The sequence below is a fragment of the Oryzias melastigma genome, linkage group LG5 (genome assembly GCF_002922805.2).
Source record: "Oryzias melastigma strain HK-1 linkage group LG5, ASM292280v2, whole genome shotgun sequence".
Lineage (NCBI taxonomy): Eukaryota > Metazoa > Chordata > Actinopteri > Beloniformes > Adrianichthyidae > Oryzias > Oryzias melastigma.
The window spans coordinates 2,119,427-2,133,107 of record NC_050516.1 but is presented as its reverse complement, the minus strand read 5'-3'; the positions used below and the strand labels follow the sequence as shown (position 1 = coordinate 2,133,107).

The 13,681-nt window shown below is 35.1% G+C and overlaps 1 protein-coding gene across 13 annotated transcripts in view; it reads left to right on the top strand.

Annotated features, from left to right (window-relative positions):
- itpr1b (inositol 1,4,5-trisphosphate receptor, type 1b) overlaps positions 1–13,681 on the top strand; it is a 113,474-nt gene that overhangs the window by 595 nt on the left and 99,198 nt on the right. For all 13 annotated transcript variants that reach the window (XM_024270623.2, XM_024270622.2, XM_036211786.1 and 10 more), the window contains exons 2-3: positions 577–687; positions 5,765–5,835. In XM_024270623.2, the coding sequence (XP_024126391.1) occupies positions 599–687; positions 5,765–5,835 (160 nt within the window). In that variant the 5' untranslated portion in view covers positions 577–598. The remainder of the gene's footprint in view (positions 1–576; positions 688–5,764; positions 5,836–13,681) is intronic.

The following is a 13,681-nucleotide window of genomic DNA, read 5'->3' as shown; positions in this document are numbered from 1 at the left end:
CCCCACAGCTGGTGCTGAGTTCCCAACACACAGAGCTGACCCAAATGTCAACGATTTCATAAAGCTAACAATAGAATACCGCATCACCGAAAATGTCTTACTTTTAATTTAAGCATTGTACTCTAACTTGAATATGAGGTATGGCATATGTTTTATTTTGACAGTCATCTTAAAGCCCTATTGATGGAGCAGTTGAGCTCTATTATAACTAATTTCTGCATTTTCTTTGACTTTAAACATTTAAACAAATGATAAGAAAGATACACCAGAAAAAACAAGTTTAGACAGCTTATATATATATATATATATATATATATGTATGTATATATATTGGATATATTTAGATGTTTTTATGCTATAAAGATATTATTAATGATTTATGTGTTAGTTAAGCTTTAAAGCGGCCCAGACACAATCAAAACAACTACAACAAAAACATTTTTTATCAAGCATTGAACAATTGCACATTTTAAAAATGCAATTACCTTATCTGTAATGTTATAAGTTGTTAATTATGTTAATTTCAAAACAAGAGTTTGATTTTCATAGTGAATAAAGATGCCTTTTTTGTTTTAGGAGCAACAAATCCTGAGAAATCATGGATAAAATGTCTAGTTTCCTCCATATCGGGGACATTTGTTCCCTGTATGCAGAGGGTTCCACCAGTGGATTTATCAGCACTTTAGGGTAAGTTTGTTTTTCTTTTTTCTTAATAACTAGAGCATTATAGGAAAGTTTTTACATTTGTACATGGCAAACTCTCTAATGTGAATCAAAGAGATGGATTTGAAGGTTGGTTCATAAAAGAAATGGATTCTTGTAATGGGAGGATTTAATGGATGTCATTTTCAACGGAAATATCAGTTTTTACTGTATCAATGGGATAAATAAAAGGCATTTATAGCACTTTTGTGGTGTTGTTCTCCACTCAAAGAGCTTTTAAACTAGAAACCACGGTCACCCATTCACTCAGCACTTCCTTTCTTCCTTTGATATACTTCTCTTCTAGCTCACAAAGTGCTTAGTTTTTGCCCTCGCACACAGATGAACAGCTCTCTAGAGTGACAGGAAGTTGAACGCCTTGACCACAGACCCATCAGATGGATCAGAACCAGAAATTTAATCAACTTTTTTTTTCAGAATCATGAGGGATTTTTACTGCTACAGTATAATGTGTTTGCGTAATGTGTTTTCTTTTAAAAAGAAAATCAGGAAATGTATTTAAAAAAAAAAAATTGTTTTAATAAATGTGCTTAATAATTATAATAAAAATCTTTTAAAAAATAGCATAAATCTTGAACTTAACTCATTATGGACAAATTCCATTCTTTTTTCTTTCCTAAAGACAGTTGCTGATGTAACAGTTCAACTCCAGCTCTAACTTTCAATTAGCCTTTTTTATGTAAGTTCGTTCATCTTCATTCATTCATTCATCCATCTTCTTGTCCGCTTTGGCCCTGTCCTGGTCGCGGGGGTGCCGGAGATTAACCCGGCTACTACTGGGCGAAGGCAGGGTATACCCTGGACAGGTCGTCAGTCTGTCGCAGGGCCTCGATCACACACCCATTCACTCTCACTTTCACACCTAGGGACAATTTGGGAGGAAGATGGAGTCCCCGGTGACAACCCACACATGCATGGGGAGAGCAAAATACTCCACACAGAAAGGTCCCCAGTTTGTTAGTAAAAATATTTTAATTGTACATGTCACACATCAGTCTTTCACATTAAAATAAAAGATTAAAGACAACTCAATCATCTTTTAATTATGATTTTGCCTTTTTTTTGTTTTTTTTTTCCCCGAAACCAAAAACCTTGTACTATTCTCTGGAACTGTTTCTACACAGTGGGAATAGTTCATTAGAAATTCACCTCTGAGTTGTTGCGGGGCTCTTCTTCCCCTCCCTGTTGCTGATAGGTCTCTCTCCCTCTAGCTTACAACCCCCCAGAAACTTAACCTATTATTACCGGTGCAACAAAAATGACAAGCAATATTAAAACTATCCACCTTCACAGTTTTGAGCCAGATGCCAGCTCAGACAGGGAAAATGAAGATGTTCATGGATCTATTTGTCTACAAGTGGATGTGTCTTGTGACCATAGTAGCTTCTATGTAACAACTACAAGCTTTTGCAACAATTTTAAATTATGTCATCAATAAAATACTCAGAAATACAATTTTAAGCTTAATTTACTTTATATGTGTCCCCCATCATGAGAAAAATGCCACAAGAACACGTTCAAACACAATTTTCATTGTCTTTAACTTTCAGTTTGTGCTTTGGTTGTTCAGTGAGAACAATCAAGTAGAGTGTGACTTATCAGTGTAAAAAGTGAAGCTAAGCGAGAAAGCCCTGGTTCAAAACCCGGCTGGGACCTTTCTGTGGAGTTTTATGTTCTCCTAATGGATGTTTGGGTTTTTTTCCTCCCAATGTCCAAAAATGTGCCTCATTGTTGAATCTATGTTGTCTCTAGGTGTGAATGTGTGAGTGATTGTGTGGCTCAGTGATAGGCTGGTGACCTGTCCAGACCAGGTGTGCCTAATAGTAGCTGGGATAGGCTCCAGCAACCCCATGACCCAGAAAGAAATAAGTATAAGAAGATCATTTCTAAATAATGGTGCCTGTCAGATTTGGAGTGATGATTTTTGATCTTTAAATTCACCTCCATAAACTTTATATTTGTCCTTTTTTTCACCCGCAAATAAATCATGTTGGTGCCCTCCTTTTTGTCAGGTTTTCTGGAGTCTTGCTCTTTCACAGTTCACTGTTTTACACCACCCACCATGGTAACAAATTTGCACTCTTGTTTAGGGGCTGCCACCACAACAGTGTTCATTTGTCACATTCAACCGCACTGTAATCTCGTGTCTCCACTCATCGCCTCACAATGAGGAACGCCCATTAAAGAGCCTAAATGATGGTCCTAAAAATAGAAATCCTGTATAAAGTGATACTTATCTTTTCAAAATAAATGAGTGTGACCTCTGAAGGATGGCTGTGTTCACCTGGATCACTGCTGGAACAAACAGGCTGGAAGTTTGTCTCCAGTGACAACAACAATGAAACACCTGTATATTTATGTGTTTCTAGAGTCTGTGTGATCGAAGGCTGCGGTTCCCCAGTCTTCATCACATGTGTGAAGTGCATCTTTGTGCTGTTTGCTCTTCTTGAGCTATAAAAAGAAGCAGACTGGAGAGGCAACATCATCTGCTTGGATCGATCTATTATCTCACAGCTCCCCACAGATTCCCTCACTTTCCAATTTTATAGATCTGAAAATATATATTTAATTGAATCCACATCTTGATAAGATATTCAGGCATCTTCAGATGGTTTTTTCTCACAGCACTTAGCTTATTGATGCTAAGCTGTTGCTCACTAAGTCAGGGGTCTGCAGCCTTAAACGCCACAAGTGCCGTTTGGTTCAGTTTTTATTGACCAAAGCTGCAAAGTCTCTCTTCACCATTTGGAAAAATACGTACCTTTTTATATGTGTTTTTTAAGCCTTTCATTGTAAAAATGAACTTTTAATTATATACAATAATTGAATTATGACACTGTTATTTTTATCTAAATATAACATTTTTAATTTATCTTACTTCAGACAGCAGCACATGCAAGTTCCTTTCAAAATAAAATGCCTCCTTTGTCAAACATTTTTCTTTTAAATAAAAAAAAAAAAAAACTCACAATGGAGGACAGAAGAAGCCACACATAACTCCAGGGTGACAGGTTGCTGCTCTAAGTGCTTCAACAAAGCAATAGCTCTGCAAATTTAATTATTTAGTGTTCAGAATTAACCATAATCAAATGGTAGAGGTCTTAAAATATCAATACATTCCTCATATGTATAGCTGTGTTGTTTCTCTGTGCTGTTTCATACATTAATATACATTTTTTACGCCTTATTTACCATTGATGTCCTTCAAAACTAGATTATGGACATAGACTGATGAACAGGCGTCATAAAGATTTATTACTAGATAGTTCAATTGACCTGAACGTGTGTCATCAAACTGGTTCAACACAAAAGGAAAAGATTCTCAAATAAATGCTCATGCAAAAAACATAAATCTAAAAGATAAACTTAACTACCTGTCAAACCAGACTTTAAAATGTTTTTACTTTATCTGTTTAAAGGGAAGTTTTGTAAAGATTTAATTCTGCCTTCTCTATCTTGTTGCTAGGTTGCTAATGATTGGCCTTTTAAAAACACCTAGCAAAGCAAACACACTGATTTTAGCTTGTAGAAACACGTACAGTGTAATGACATCAAGTCAGTTTATCTGTTCAATGACAGAGGAAGGAATTTAAATGTTAACAATGCAGAGAAGTTGTTGAAAATATACAGCAAAAGTGGTATGTGAATATGACTTTGCTGTGACAGAGAAGTTTGACTTTGTCCTTAAAATGTTCACAGTTTGCTTTACTTAGAGTATTTGTGGCACAAAGGAAGGACAAATATTAGAATATGGTTTTGTTTATTTTAATCTTTTAACACTGGAAAAGGTTTTGAGACATGTTAGAAAATATCATGAATACTGTTCAAAGGAAAGGCATCCAGTGGGATTCAAGCCTTGATTCCCAAATGTAAAGCAGAGCCTTTCAGCTTTGTTGGTGAAATTATTTAAGTGTTTTTAAGCAAAATATTTCTTTCTGAAAAAGTGCTGGTTTTTAACTATTTAACATTTTTATCAAAATATTCTTAAGAAAATGTGAAATAATGTTAGCAACCGTTGGGACTAAATTGTGAATACATAAAAACAAAAACAAGAATTTGACGGTCCAGTTGTGTAAACTTCACACATGTATGTGAACCTGAGATGCAATTTTTTTCTCCAGATTTTGTCTGGAGTTTTTTTAGTGACATTTTAATTAAAAAATGTGACTAATTTAAGCGATCTCAGCTCATTTAGAGAAAATTGCAAAGATATTTAGTCTGTATTACAACTAGTTAGTGATTAATCGATATGTGTAAATTGTGTTATCCTGTACTTTTGCCAATAACATCCACCACCTAAAACGTCTCCATAAAACTCGGAAACAAGTCCACTCAAACACTCAGAAAGGGTTTCCTAAATAAAAAGTATTGTTTAAAAATCAAAAACTTAACAGCAGTTTTTGTAACATAAAATGCACAATTATAAAACTTTATTTATAAACTCAATCCTGCTGAAGAAGTGACTTGAATAGGCAGCAAAATGTCTATAAAACAAATTTTACTGACAAGTTGCTGTGAAGAACTGAAATCTAGTGACAGATATGAAGTGGTTGGTTCATTTTCTCTTTGCTCTCTGTAAAATTCTCTGAAATATGATGTTTAAATACCTTCATGTAAGCATTCATCCATTATATAGCTGGTAGTTCCTGCTTGATTTTAGGAACTTGTTCTGTTCTGGTGTAGAAATCTGTGGGTTTTTTCTCTTTGTCATTGTTTAGCTCTTCAACAAAACTACCAAATATACTGGGATCCTGTGTTTTTTTTAATAATTAAAACAAATAGATTTTTAATTTAAATGTAAATCACATAATATAGGATTTACAAAATGTAGTTTAAAAGGAAAATCTTTTAATATGTCTAATGTAACTGGGATGTTCCAACCTGATTTTCAGAAACGGAAACAGTTTCAGAATCGTGATCTCTTTAAGTAGAAGATGTTCATTCGCTAAAACTGTCTGGGAGAGTTTTTTAAAGGGGCTTTATTTGTAAAATGAATGTATTTTTTGGATTAACTTGTTCTAATGACAACTTTTGTTCCCAGACTTGTGGATGACCGGTGTGTGGTTCAACCAGACGCAGGTGATCTCAACAATCCGCCAAAGAAGTTCAGAGGTAAGGCCTTGCTGCCACAACCTTTCTATTCAGATTTGTTTTTTTAAACATTTGTGTCTGCTCTAATGCATGACGTCTTCGGAGCCAAACCGGGGCCAAAAAATATTTGAAACGCAAATAAAACGTTTTGAAAAAAATATTGTTGTTATTCCAAAAAAAAAATCTAGAAAACACTTTTTGCTATTCTAAAAAAAAACTTTATTATTTTCAGCCTCAAATGCTCTGCTTTGTAGGTTTCAAAACTAAAAATTTGAATTTCAATTTGAATGGGGTAGAACGGTGTTTTGGACGCACGGATTGTACACAATAAAACTCTGCTTTTTACACCCGACTTGGGAAAACTTCAGACTATGATAGTGCAGACAATAAACTCACTTTCTGACTGTAATTATCACAGTTCTCAGTCAGTGAATGCATCAGGACTAAAGTTACCACCCTCGTCGATTATGATTGGGCCTTCGTGTTAGCCCCGCCCCAATGCGCCACAGTGGGGCCAAACATTTTGAAACTGAAATTTTCAGATTTGAAAAAAATATTTGAAACTGAAATTGAAATTTTGAGTTTTGAAACCTAAAAAACAGGACATTTGAAGCTGAAAATAATTTAGTTTATTTTAGAATAGCAACAAGTTTTGGACATTTTACATTTTGTTTAAGTCAAACACCAATATTTTTTTCAAATTGTTTTTTTTTTTGGCGGGGTTTCAAATAATATTGGCCAAAAAATAGGTCCATAGACATCTGGAGTTTTAGTTGTTAATTTTGAAAAAATAACATTTAAATGGCTGTGTAAACAGATGTGAACTTTATTAACCTTATGAAGTGACTTGAATATAAGTAATTAGGTTGTTCATTTTTATATTATGATATTTATTTACCAAATAACTTAAATTGTTAGTTTAGTCTGTTTTAAAATAACCTGCTGTGGTTTTATTCCATGGTTCGACTGTTTGCTCTGAAACTTCACAAACACATTCAGCTTGTGAAATTCCATCAAAATACACTGAACAAAAATATTAGCGCAACACTTTTGTTTTTGTCATGAGATGAACTCTAAGATCTGAAACATATTCTAAAAACACAAAATAACTATTCCTCTCAAATATTGTTCACACGTCTGTTTAAATCTGATAGTGAAGACTTCTCCTTTGCTGAGATACCTCATCCCTCCTCACAGGTGTGCCATATCAATATGCTAATTAGACAGTATAGTTATTCCACAGGTGTGCCTTAGACTGACCACAATAACATTTTCTTTGGAATGGCAGCGCAATGAAGCATAGATCTTAAGATAATTTTATGCATTAATAGGCACAAAATTATTTTCTTTAAAGTTTTGATATTTTTACAGAAAATGGGAGATAATACTGAAAAAAGACACCTTGTTATTTGTTCAACCTTAGAGGTAATGGGGCACCTTAGGCGTAGATTACATAGAAAATGTTTGTCTCTTCTTATGGTTTGTTTATTTTTCAACAACACTAAGCTGCAAAGTATTTTGGAGTTTTTTGTGTCCTCTTTCTTCCTTCAAACACATCTGAAGGTTTTGGGGTGGTTGATTTATACTTGATCTGGTTAAAATTTCTCGAAGGTCCCACAAACCTTATTTCGAAACCTGAAAAATTGATCATACTGAGCTGAAAGAGTTGCACAGCGTTCATGAATGAGTTAGAATATTTCTAAAGTTTACAGCAGATCTTAACTCGTATGTGTCTTAAAGTGTCACTCTGAAATTGCCAACATTTTTAATCTGTTTAGAATGTTTTGTACACGTGTCACAAACCATTTTTCAGTTTAATTTTTGAGTCAAAGATTTAGTGGGATAAGTTTGCTAGGGGAAAATACTTTTGAAAATATCTTTGCAAAATTAATCTGGTTTTCTTTCCAAGTAAACAATTAAAGTGTTTTAACATTATCTGGTATTTTTTTCTTTTCTATTAGTTGTAAGTTTCAGAGACAAAGTCCTAAAGAAATGTGTGCTGGAGTTTTAAAATCATCCCTAAACTTCTGCATGGGTTCTTAAATTCACACTTCAGTCACTGTCATTAAAAAAATCCATATTCATTTGGCTTAAGGTAAATTCCCTTTCCATTTCTATTTGCTGCTGCATTTTAAATCCTGCAGTTGGATTGGTCTAATCATTTAATAGTTTTGCTTATTTTTTCATTTTCATTTGTATGATAGGATGAAACTTGAAGTGTAAAAACAGGCTAAACAAGTTATTTTCATTCTTATCAAACTCACAGTTTGAAGTGTTGTGACAGGAGTGTGTTTCTTTTTCTTTAACATGTTTCTTCTTTGCTCCTCCATTTATAAGGACGTTAAGTGTGCACTCCAAAATATAACATGTATGCTGGCAGGCACTTTATTTCAAGTTAGATCTTAAATATTCTCAGAAACATTTACAAGAAATGACAGTATTGATGTTTCAAAAACAAACACGTTGGATTTGTGGTTTACTTAAAATGCTTGCATTTTATTGGGGTCTTTACAAGTGCATTTTAAATTTTACAGTCATGTGCATTTGTCAAATATCAGATAACTTAGAGTTTTACTGTTCTAAAAAAGGCCATGACCAATGCCGTTGAAGATGCAAAGAAGGACCTGTGCCTGCTCACTTCTAACTGAGATATTCAAATCTTATTCAAAGATGTGGTCTATTAGCCTGCAGTGAAAGCAAAGAAAAGCCGACTTCCTGTGCTGCTGGCATCAATTACTTCTTTTGGTCATGCCTGCAAAGTCTGTTACTATCAATTAACATAAAATGTAAAATAGAGGTTGTATGAAGATTGTTAAAACATTTTTAAGGAGGAAACATTTTAGGTGTTTGTGTCATTGTTTAAAATCCATTTGGACATTTACATTTTTTTGCTCCGGATCAGTAATAACATTTCTTTTTCTTGTTGCCAAAATCAAACTGAAATGTACCAAGGTTTACCTTGAATGGTACCTGTAGGTTACGAGAAAAATGTATTGACATGTTCCTCAACTTTGTCTATCCCACCCCTCTCATTTGAGTGGCAAATGCATAAAAATGTGTGTCACTGTAACACATAGAGCCTCAAGGACTTTAAGAGGAAACTTAGGTCATCATGCTCTATGATTTTTCAGTGCACTAGTTTATTTGCATACTTGTAATACAGTTTAGAGACTGCTTATATGAATGTATTTTGGCATTTATTCATTGAATGCCTGGATTTACAAAAATGTCGCCAGCTGCAGTGTTTTAGTCTTGCTAGTAAGAGAAAACTCAGAAGCAGGAAGAACTGCAACACACCCAAAGATGTCAAAGAGATTTAATAACAACTGCCACTAACTGCAGGGAAATAAACGTACATCAAAAAAGCTACAACTATACAAATCCAATTAGATGCTCAGATACAAAAAACAGAAAGGCTCCTGCTTAAGTAGTGAACCTAATTAGTGATTCCAGGCAGATGTGACCGTCTCAAGGAGAACTCAGTGGGGTAGGGCATCCAAGAGGAGTCACAGCCAACCTGCAGAGAAACAAGAAGGATAAAACACAAAAACAAGGTGAGGTGAGGTGTAAGTGAGGCATTACAAAACAAATATAAACAAAAGCAACAAACTGTGACAAATAAAGACAGAAATTCAGATGGTTTACAAAACACAGAAGAGTTTTGGCACAGTACCTTATAGAGTGAAAATTTTGTCTTCTCTTTGCAAACACCTCAGAGTCGCTAATCATGTTTTAGTCTATTTAAAAAGACAATACCCAACAACAACTGTTATTATTTTATTTTTTTTGTCTGTCTAAATTGGCCAATCTCAATGCATAGAGAACACAGATGTATTATGTATGTATATGCCAAAAGACTTCACAGTGGGCAAAGAAGTATTCTTCAGTCACCAGTTCTTTAAGTTATCTATCCACTTAAAAAGATGAGAGGTCTGCAATGTTCATCACTTCATCTGTCCAGGAAATCCCAATGTATGATTCTCAGACTTGTTACATATTCCAAAAGAACCTTTTCTATTTTCCACTCATTACCTGTATTAATGACTCATGTGTGAACTGGTTTTATGTATAAAAGACATCTGTTCACGCCCTTAATTACACAGTCAGACCACAACCTATCTACTAAGACCAAAGAGCTGTCTAAGGACACCAGGGGCAAGATAGATCTGAACAAGACTGGGATGAACCACTCTACAATAAGCAAACAGCTTGGTGAGAAGAATTTAACTTTTGGAACAAACTAATAGAAAAGGGAATACATACAAGATCAATGACAATTCTTCCACCACCTGGAGCTTCAAACAAGATCTCACCTGGTTGGGTACAACTGATTTTGAGAACAGTAAGCAAACAGTTCAGATCTACATGGGGGAATTGGTCTATGACTTTAAGAGAGTTGGGACCACAGTAACAAAGGTTACTATAATGATACAAAAAGTTGTCATGGATTCAAATCCTGCAGTTCTTCAAAGGTCCCCCTACTTAAGCCAGTACCATTGTCCAGGCCCATTCAAATTTGGCTTAAAACCAATTGATCTAGATGAGGAATGGAAGAACCTCCTCTTAACAGTGGAAGCACAGAGAATGAAAAGCTCTTGATAAAATCTTAATAAAAGAATGGACTAAAATGACAGCTATGGTGAATACAAGCCTAATGAAGACCTACAGTAAACATTGCCTGCGAAAAACGCTCCCAAACAGGGATACATTACAAAGTTTTGAGGTGAACTTTTCTTCTTGACCAAATTTTTTCTTTATTTTCTGATCCATTATACAAATAAATTCCTTAAAAATCATACAGTGGGATTTCCTGGATTTTTTTTTTTTTTTTACAATCTGTCTCTCACAGTTGAAGTGTATCTTTGATGAACATTAAAAACCTTACTCATCATACAAAGCTGGGCAACTTGCAGTATCGGTGACTGCCAAATAAAATGTGTTCTGTTTCTGAAAAATACTTTCATCTTTGTGAACCCTTCAATTATATTTACTTAAAAATGGCTACAAATCTGCATCAACTTTAGAAATAAAAAAGGCCCTTTTACAGCCAAAAACTATCATTACTTTTTGGACATCTTCGTAAGTCTTAGTCACAACTGCCTTTATAGGTGGATATGGGCTGTCTGTATAGTGTGTGCTCCTTGCAATGCAGAAAATGAGGAAACTTGACAATCAGTGTGCAGTTTGTCTTGGGTTCTGACAGGGTCTCACGTATCACCAGCACACCCCATTTGTGCACATTCGTGTGTGATCAGGGAGGGGTGAGTAGTTGCAATTTACTAACAATTTACCTTATGTGCCATAAGGTCACTCTAGACAGCATCACAGGGATTCTAGCAAATATTCATGATCTAAAAATTTTACGTTAGAACATTTATACGTTCCATTATAACAATGAACCTTGAGGTGCTGTAGTACTAAGGTAATAGTCAGGGCTGACTCGCTCTGAACAGCATATACACTTACGGATTTCACCAAGTAAATGCCATGACAGCTACCTGTACTGCCTGTTTTAGTTTTTGCAATTGATTATTTTCTTGTAATTTGGAAGGAAAATAACATCACCTTTGAGTGTGTGTTGGGGTGGCGGGGGGGTTGGGTAGCTAACTGATACATACATTATACAATGATTTAGTTAAAACAGACTTGAATTTTTCAGAACTCATTGACGGGAAAAATTTTGCAAAATATTTTAAATGACAACGGCTATAAATAATGCAGAATGCTTCAGTGATATATCTTTATTGTTGGCCTTTTTTTCTGATGTTTTAATGTTTCCATTTTGTTTCAATCATAAGTGGCGGAGAAAAATGTAGCATTTTGAATGCTAAATAGTTTCAGCTTTTAGCTAAGTCTCCCTAACTGTTTGGTTATGTAACACACCTGCATGTCACCTTGGATTAAATTATTTGTCAAATGAACACATGTAAATGTAATCAGTGTTAATAAGAAGCCTCTGTTGTCTCTTTAAAGTTTGTATCTGATTACAGACAAAAACAAAGTCCAAAACCCAGCTGAATAAGATTAAAGCTAAGAATGGAGTCATTGTGTTACTAATAGTTTAATCACAAAACAAGCTGTTTTCACTGATTTCTTAAAAAATAAATAAATAAATAAATAAACTCAACAAAGGAATGTTTTTAAAGTTTCTGTAATAGAGGTCAACTAATGTGGGTTTTTCTGTGGCAAACACCAAACTAGGCCACCCGCTGACACAAATATAGTGCCTATTTTTTCATCCCATAAAAATGTAAATCATTTATGTTTTTTTTTTTTCCTGAAACATCACCATTTTTAGACCTGAGGTTCTCCAATAGCATGGTAAATGAATCCAAACAAGGAACTCCTTCACAAGTCTTTCCTCCTTATTCCTTGTGTTTACCTAATTGCTGCTTTTAATTACCAAACTATTTAGGATGTGACTTTAACTGACCTTGCTGACCAATTAAAAAGCACACATAGCAACAAGTGTTTTCTACATTCAAGCTTTTGTCATATTTCATTTTATCATCTATTTCGGGATGTTTGGTATTAAATAGTCAACAAATGTATTTATTTTTGTTATTAATGTTGTGTTCAGCCTAATTGTGAATTAAAAACCTTTATTGGTCTCCCATCTGAACTTGTTAATGTAGACCAGTTCTAAGAAAAAAGCCTTTTTACTCATTGTATTCAGTGACTTTTAAATTACCTTTTTCCATGACTTCATAGCCATAATTGGTTATTCCTGTCAAACAAATGTTCTCCCAGTGCCCCATTTTTTTCACCTGGTCCTTGGCCTACTCTGTTCCTGTCCTCCTTCCTTCACTCCAGCTCTGTGATGGTTAATCCCAGCAGACTCACATTGGCCGCATTTTTCATGGAGGTAGCCAAAGTAACTATTTTTAGCATTCTAATAGCTTCTTGGGTCTCCTGTGCCAGTTTACACACAGAAACTACAGGATAGATTGTTTTGAGAATGTGAAAACAAAAGGAAAGGCCTTCCTCAGTCAAGAAAGACGAACATCTGCCTCAACACAGAGGACGGGAAAGAGATAAAACAACACAAAACACGAGAACATCTGATATAAGATTGAGACAAGTTAGCAAAGTTGACATGAAGAATAAGAGCTTTGAGAGAAACCCACTACATTACAGGTTGACACCCAAAAGCCTTGGCCTATATCAGCCCAGCTGAAGGTGTGCCTCGGGGTCAGCAAACAAAAGTTTAAAACCAAACCTTTGAGGGCTACCAAACGCAAAATCAACTTTTTTTGGCTGTTTAACCTCTTTAAATGGGGCTTCAAAAGTGCTGACTGTTGGTTCTTGCCAAAAGTTTGAGAATTTAAAATAAACCTTTTTAATTCCTGAAATTATAGTCAAAAGTCATCTGAGTGCTGTCCCCTACAGGTTGAAATGAGGTAGTACAGTTAAATATTGTGATTGACCAACTGGTGTAAGCTTCACATCATTTCAGAAGTTTCATGTCATCACGCTCTGCAGCTTCAGTATCAAAGCCCCGCCCTTCTTTGATTCTGTAACGGTGGGTGGTTATCATGTTAGCTTTAGCATGGCTTGTAGGTGTTTTGCCTTCGTTGTCAAAAATCTTCTGGCTTTCACAACTTCCCAGTGGACTTGGAAGTTAGGAAAAAGTGTTTTAGTGCAGTTAGCATTGAATCCAGCGAACTCCATCCTGGTGATGGATTTGCAATGAACGTTTGACTCAGGATTGTTTGCTTAATACGTTAGCCTTTATTAGCTTATGATGCTAGTGTCATTTTACCACTGAGACACGGGACCCTTTCGGTCTGGACCAAGAGCGCCTGTCTCTGGAGAAAATGGAGGAGAAAAATCCCTGGCATCACTTTTGTTCTGTGCCACTCTCCAT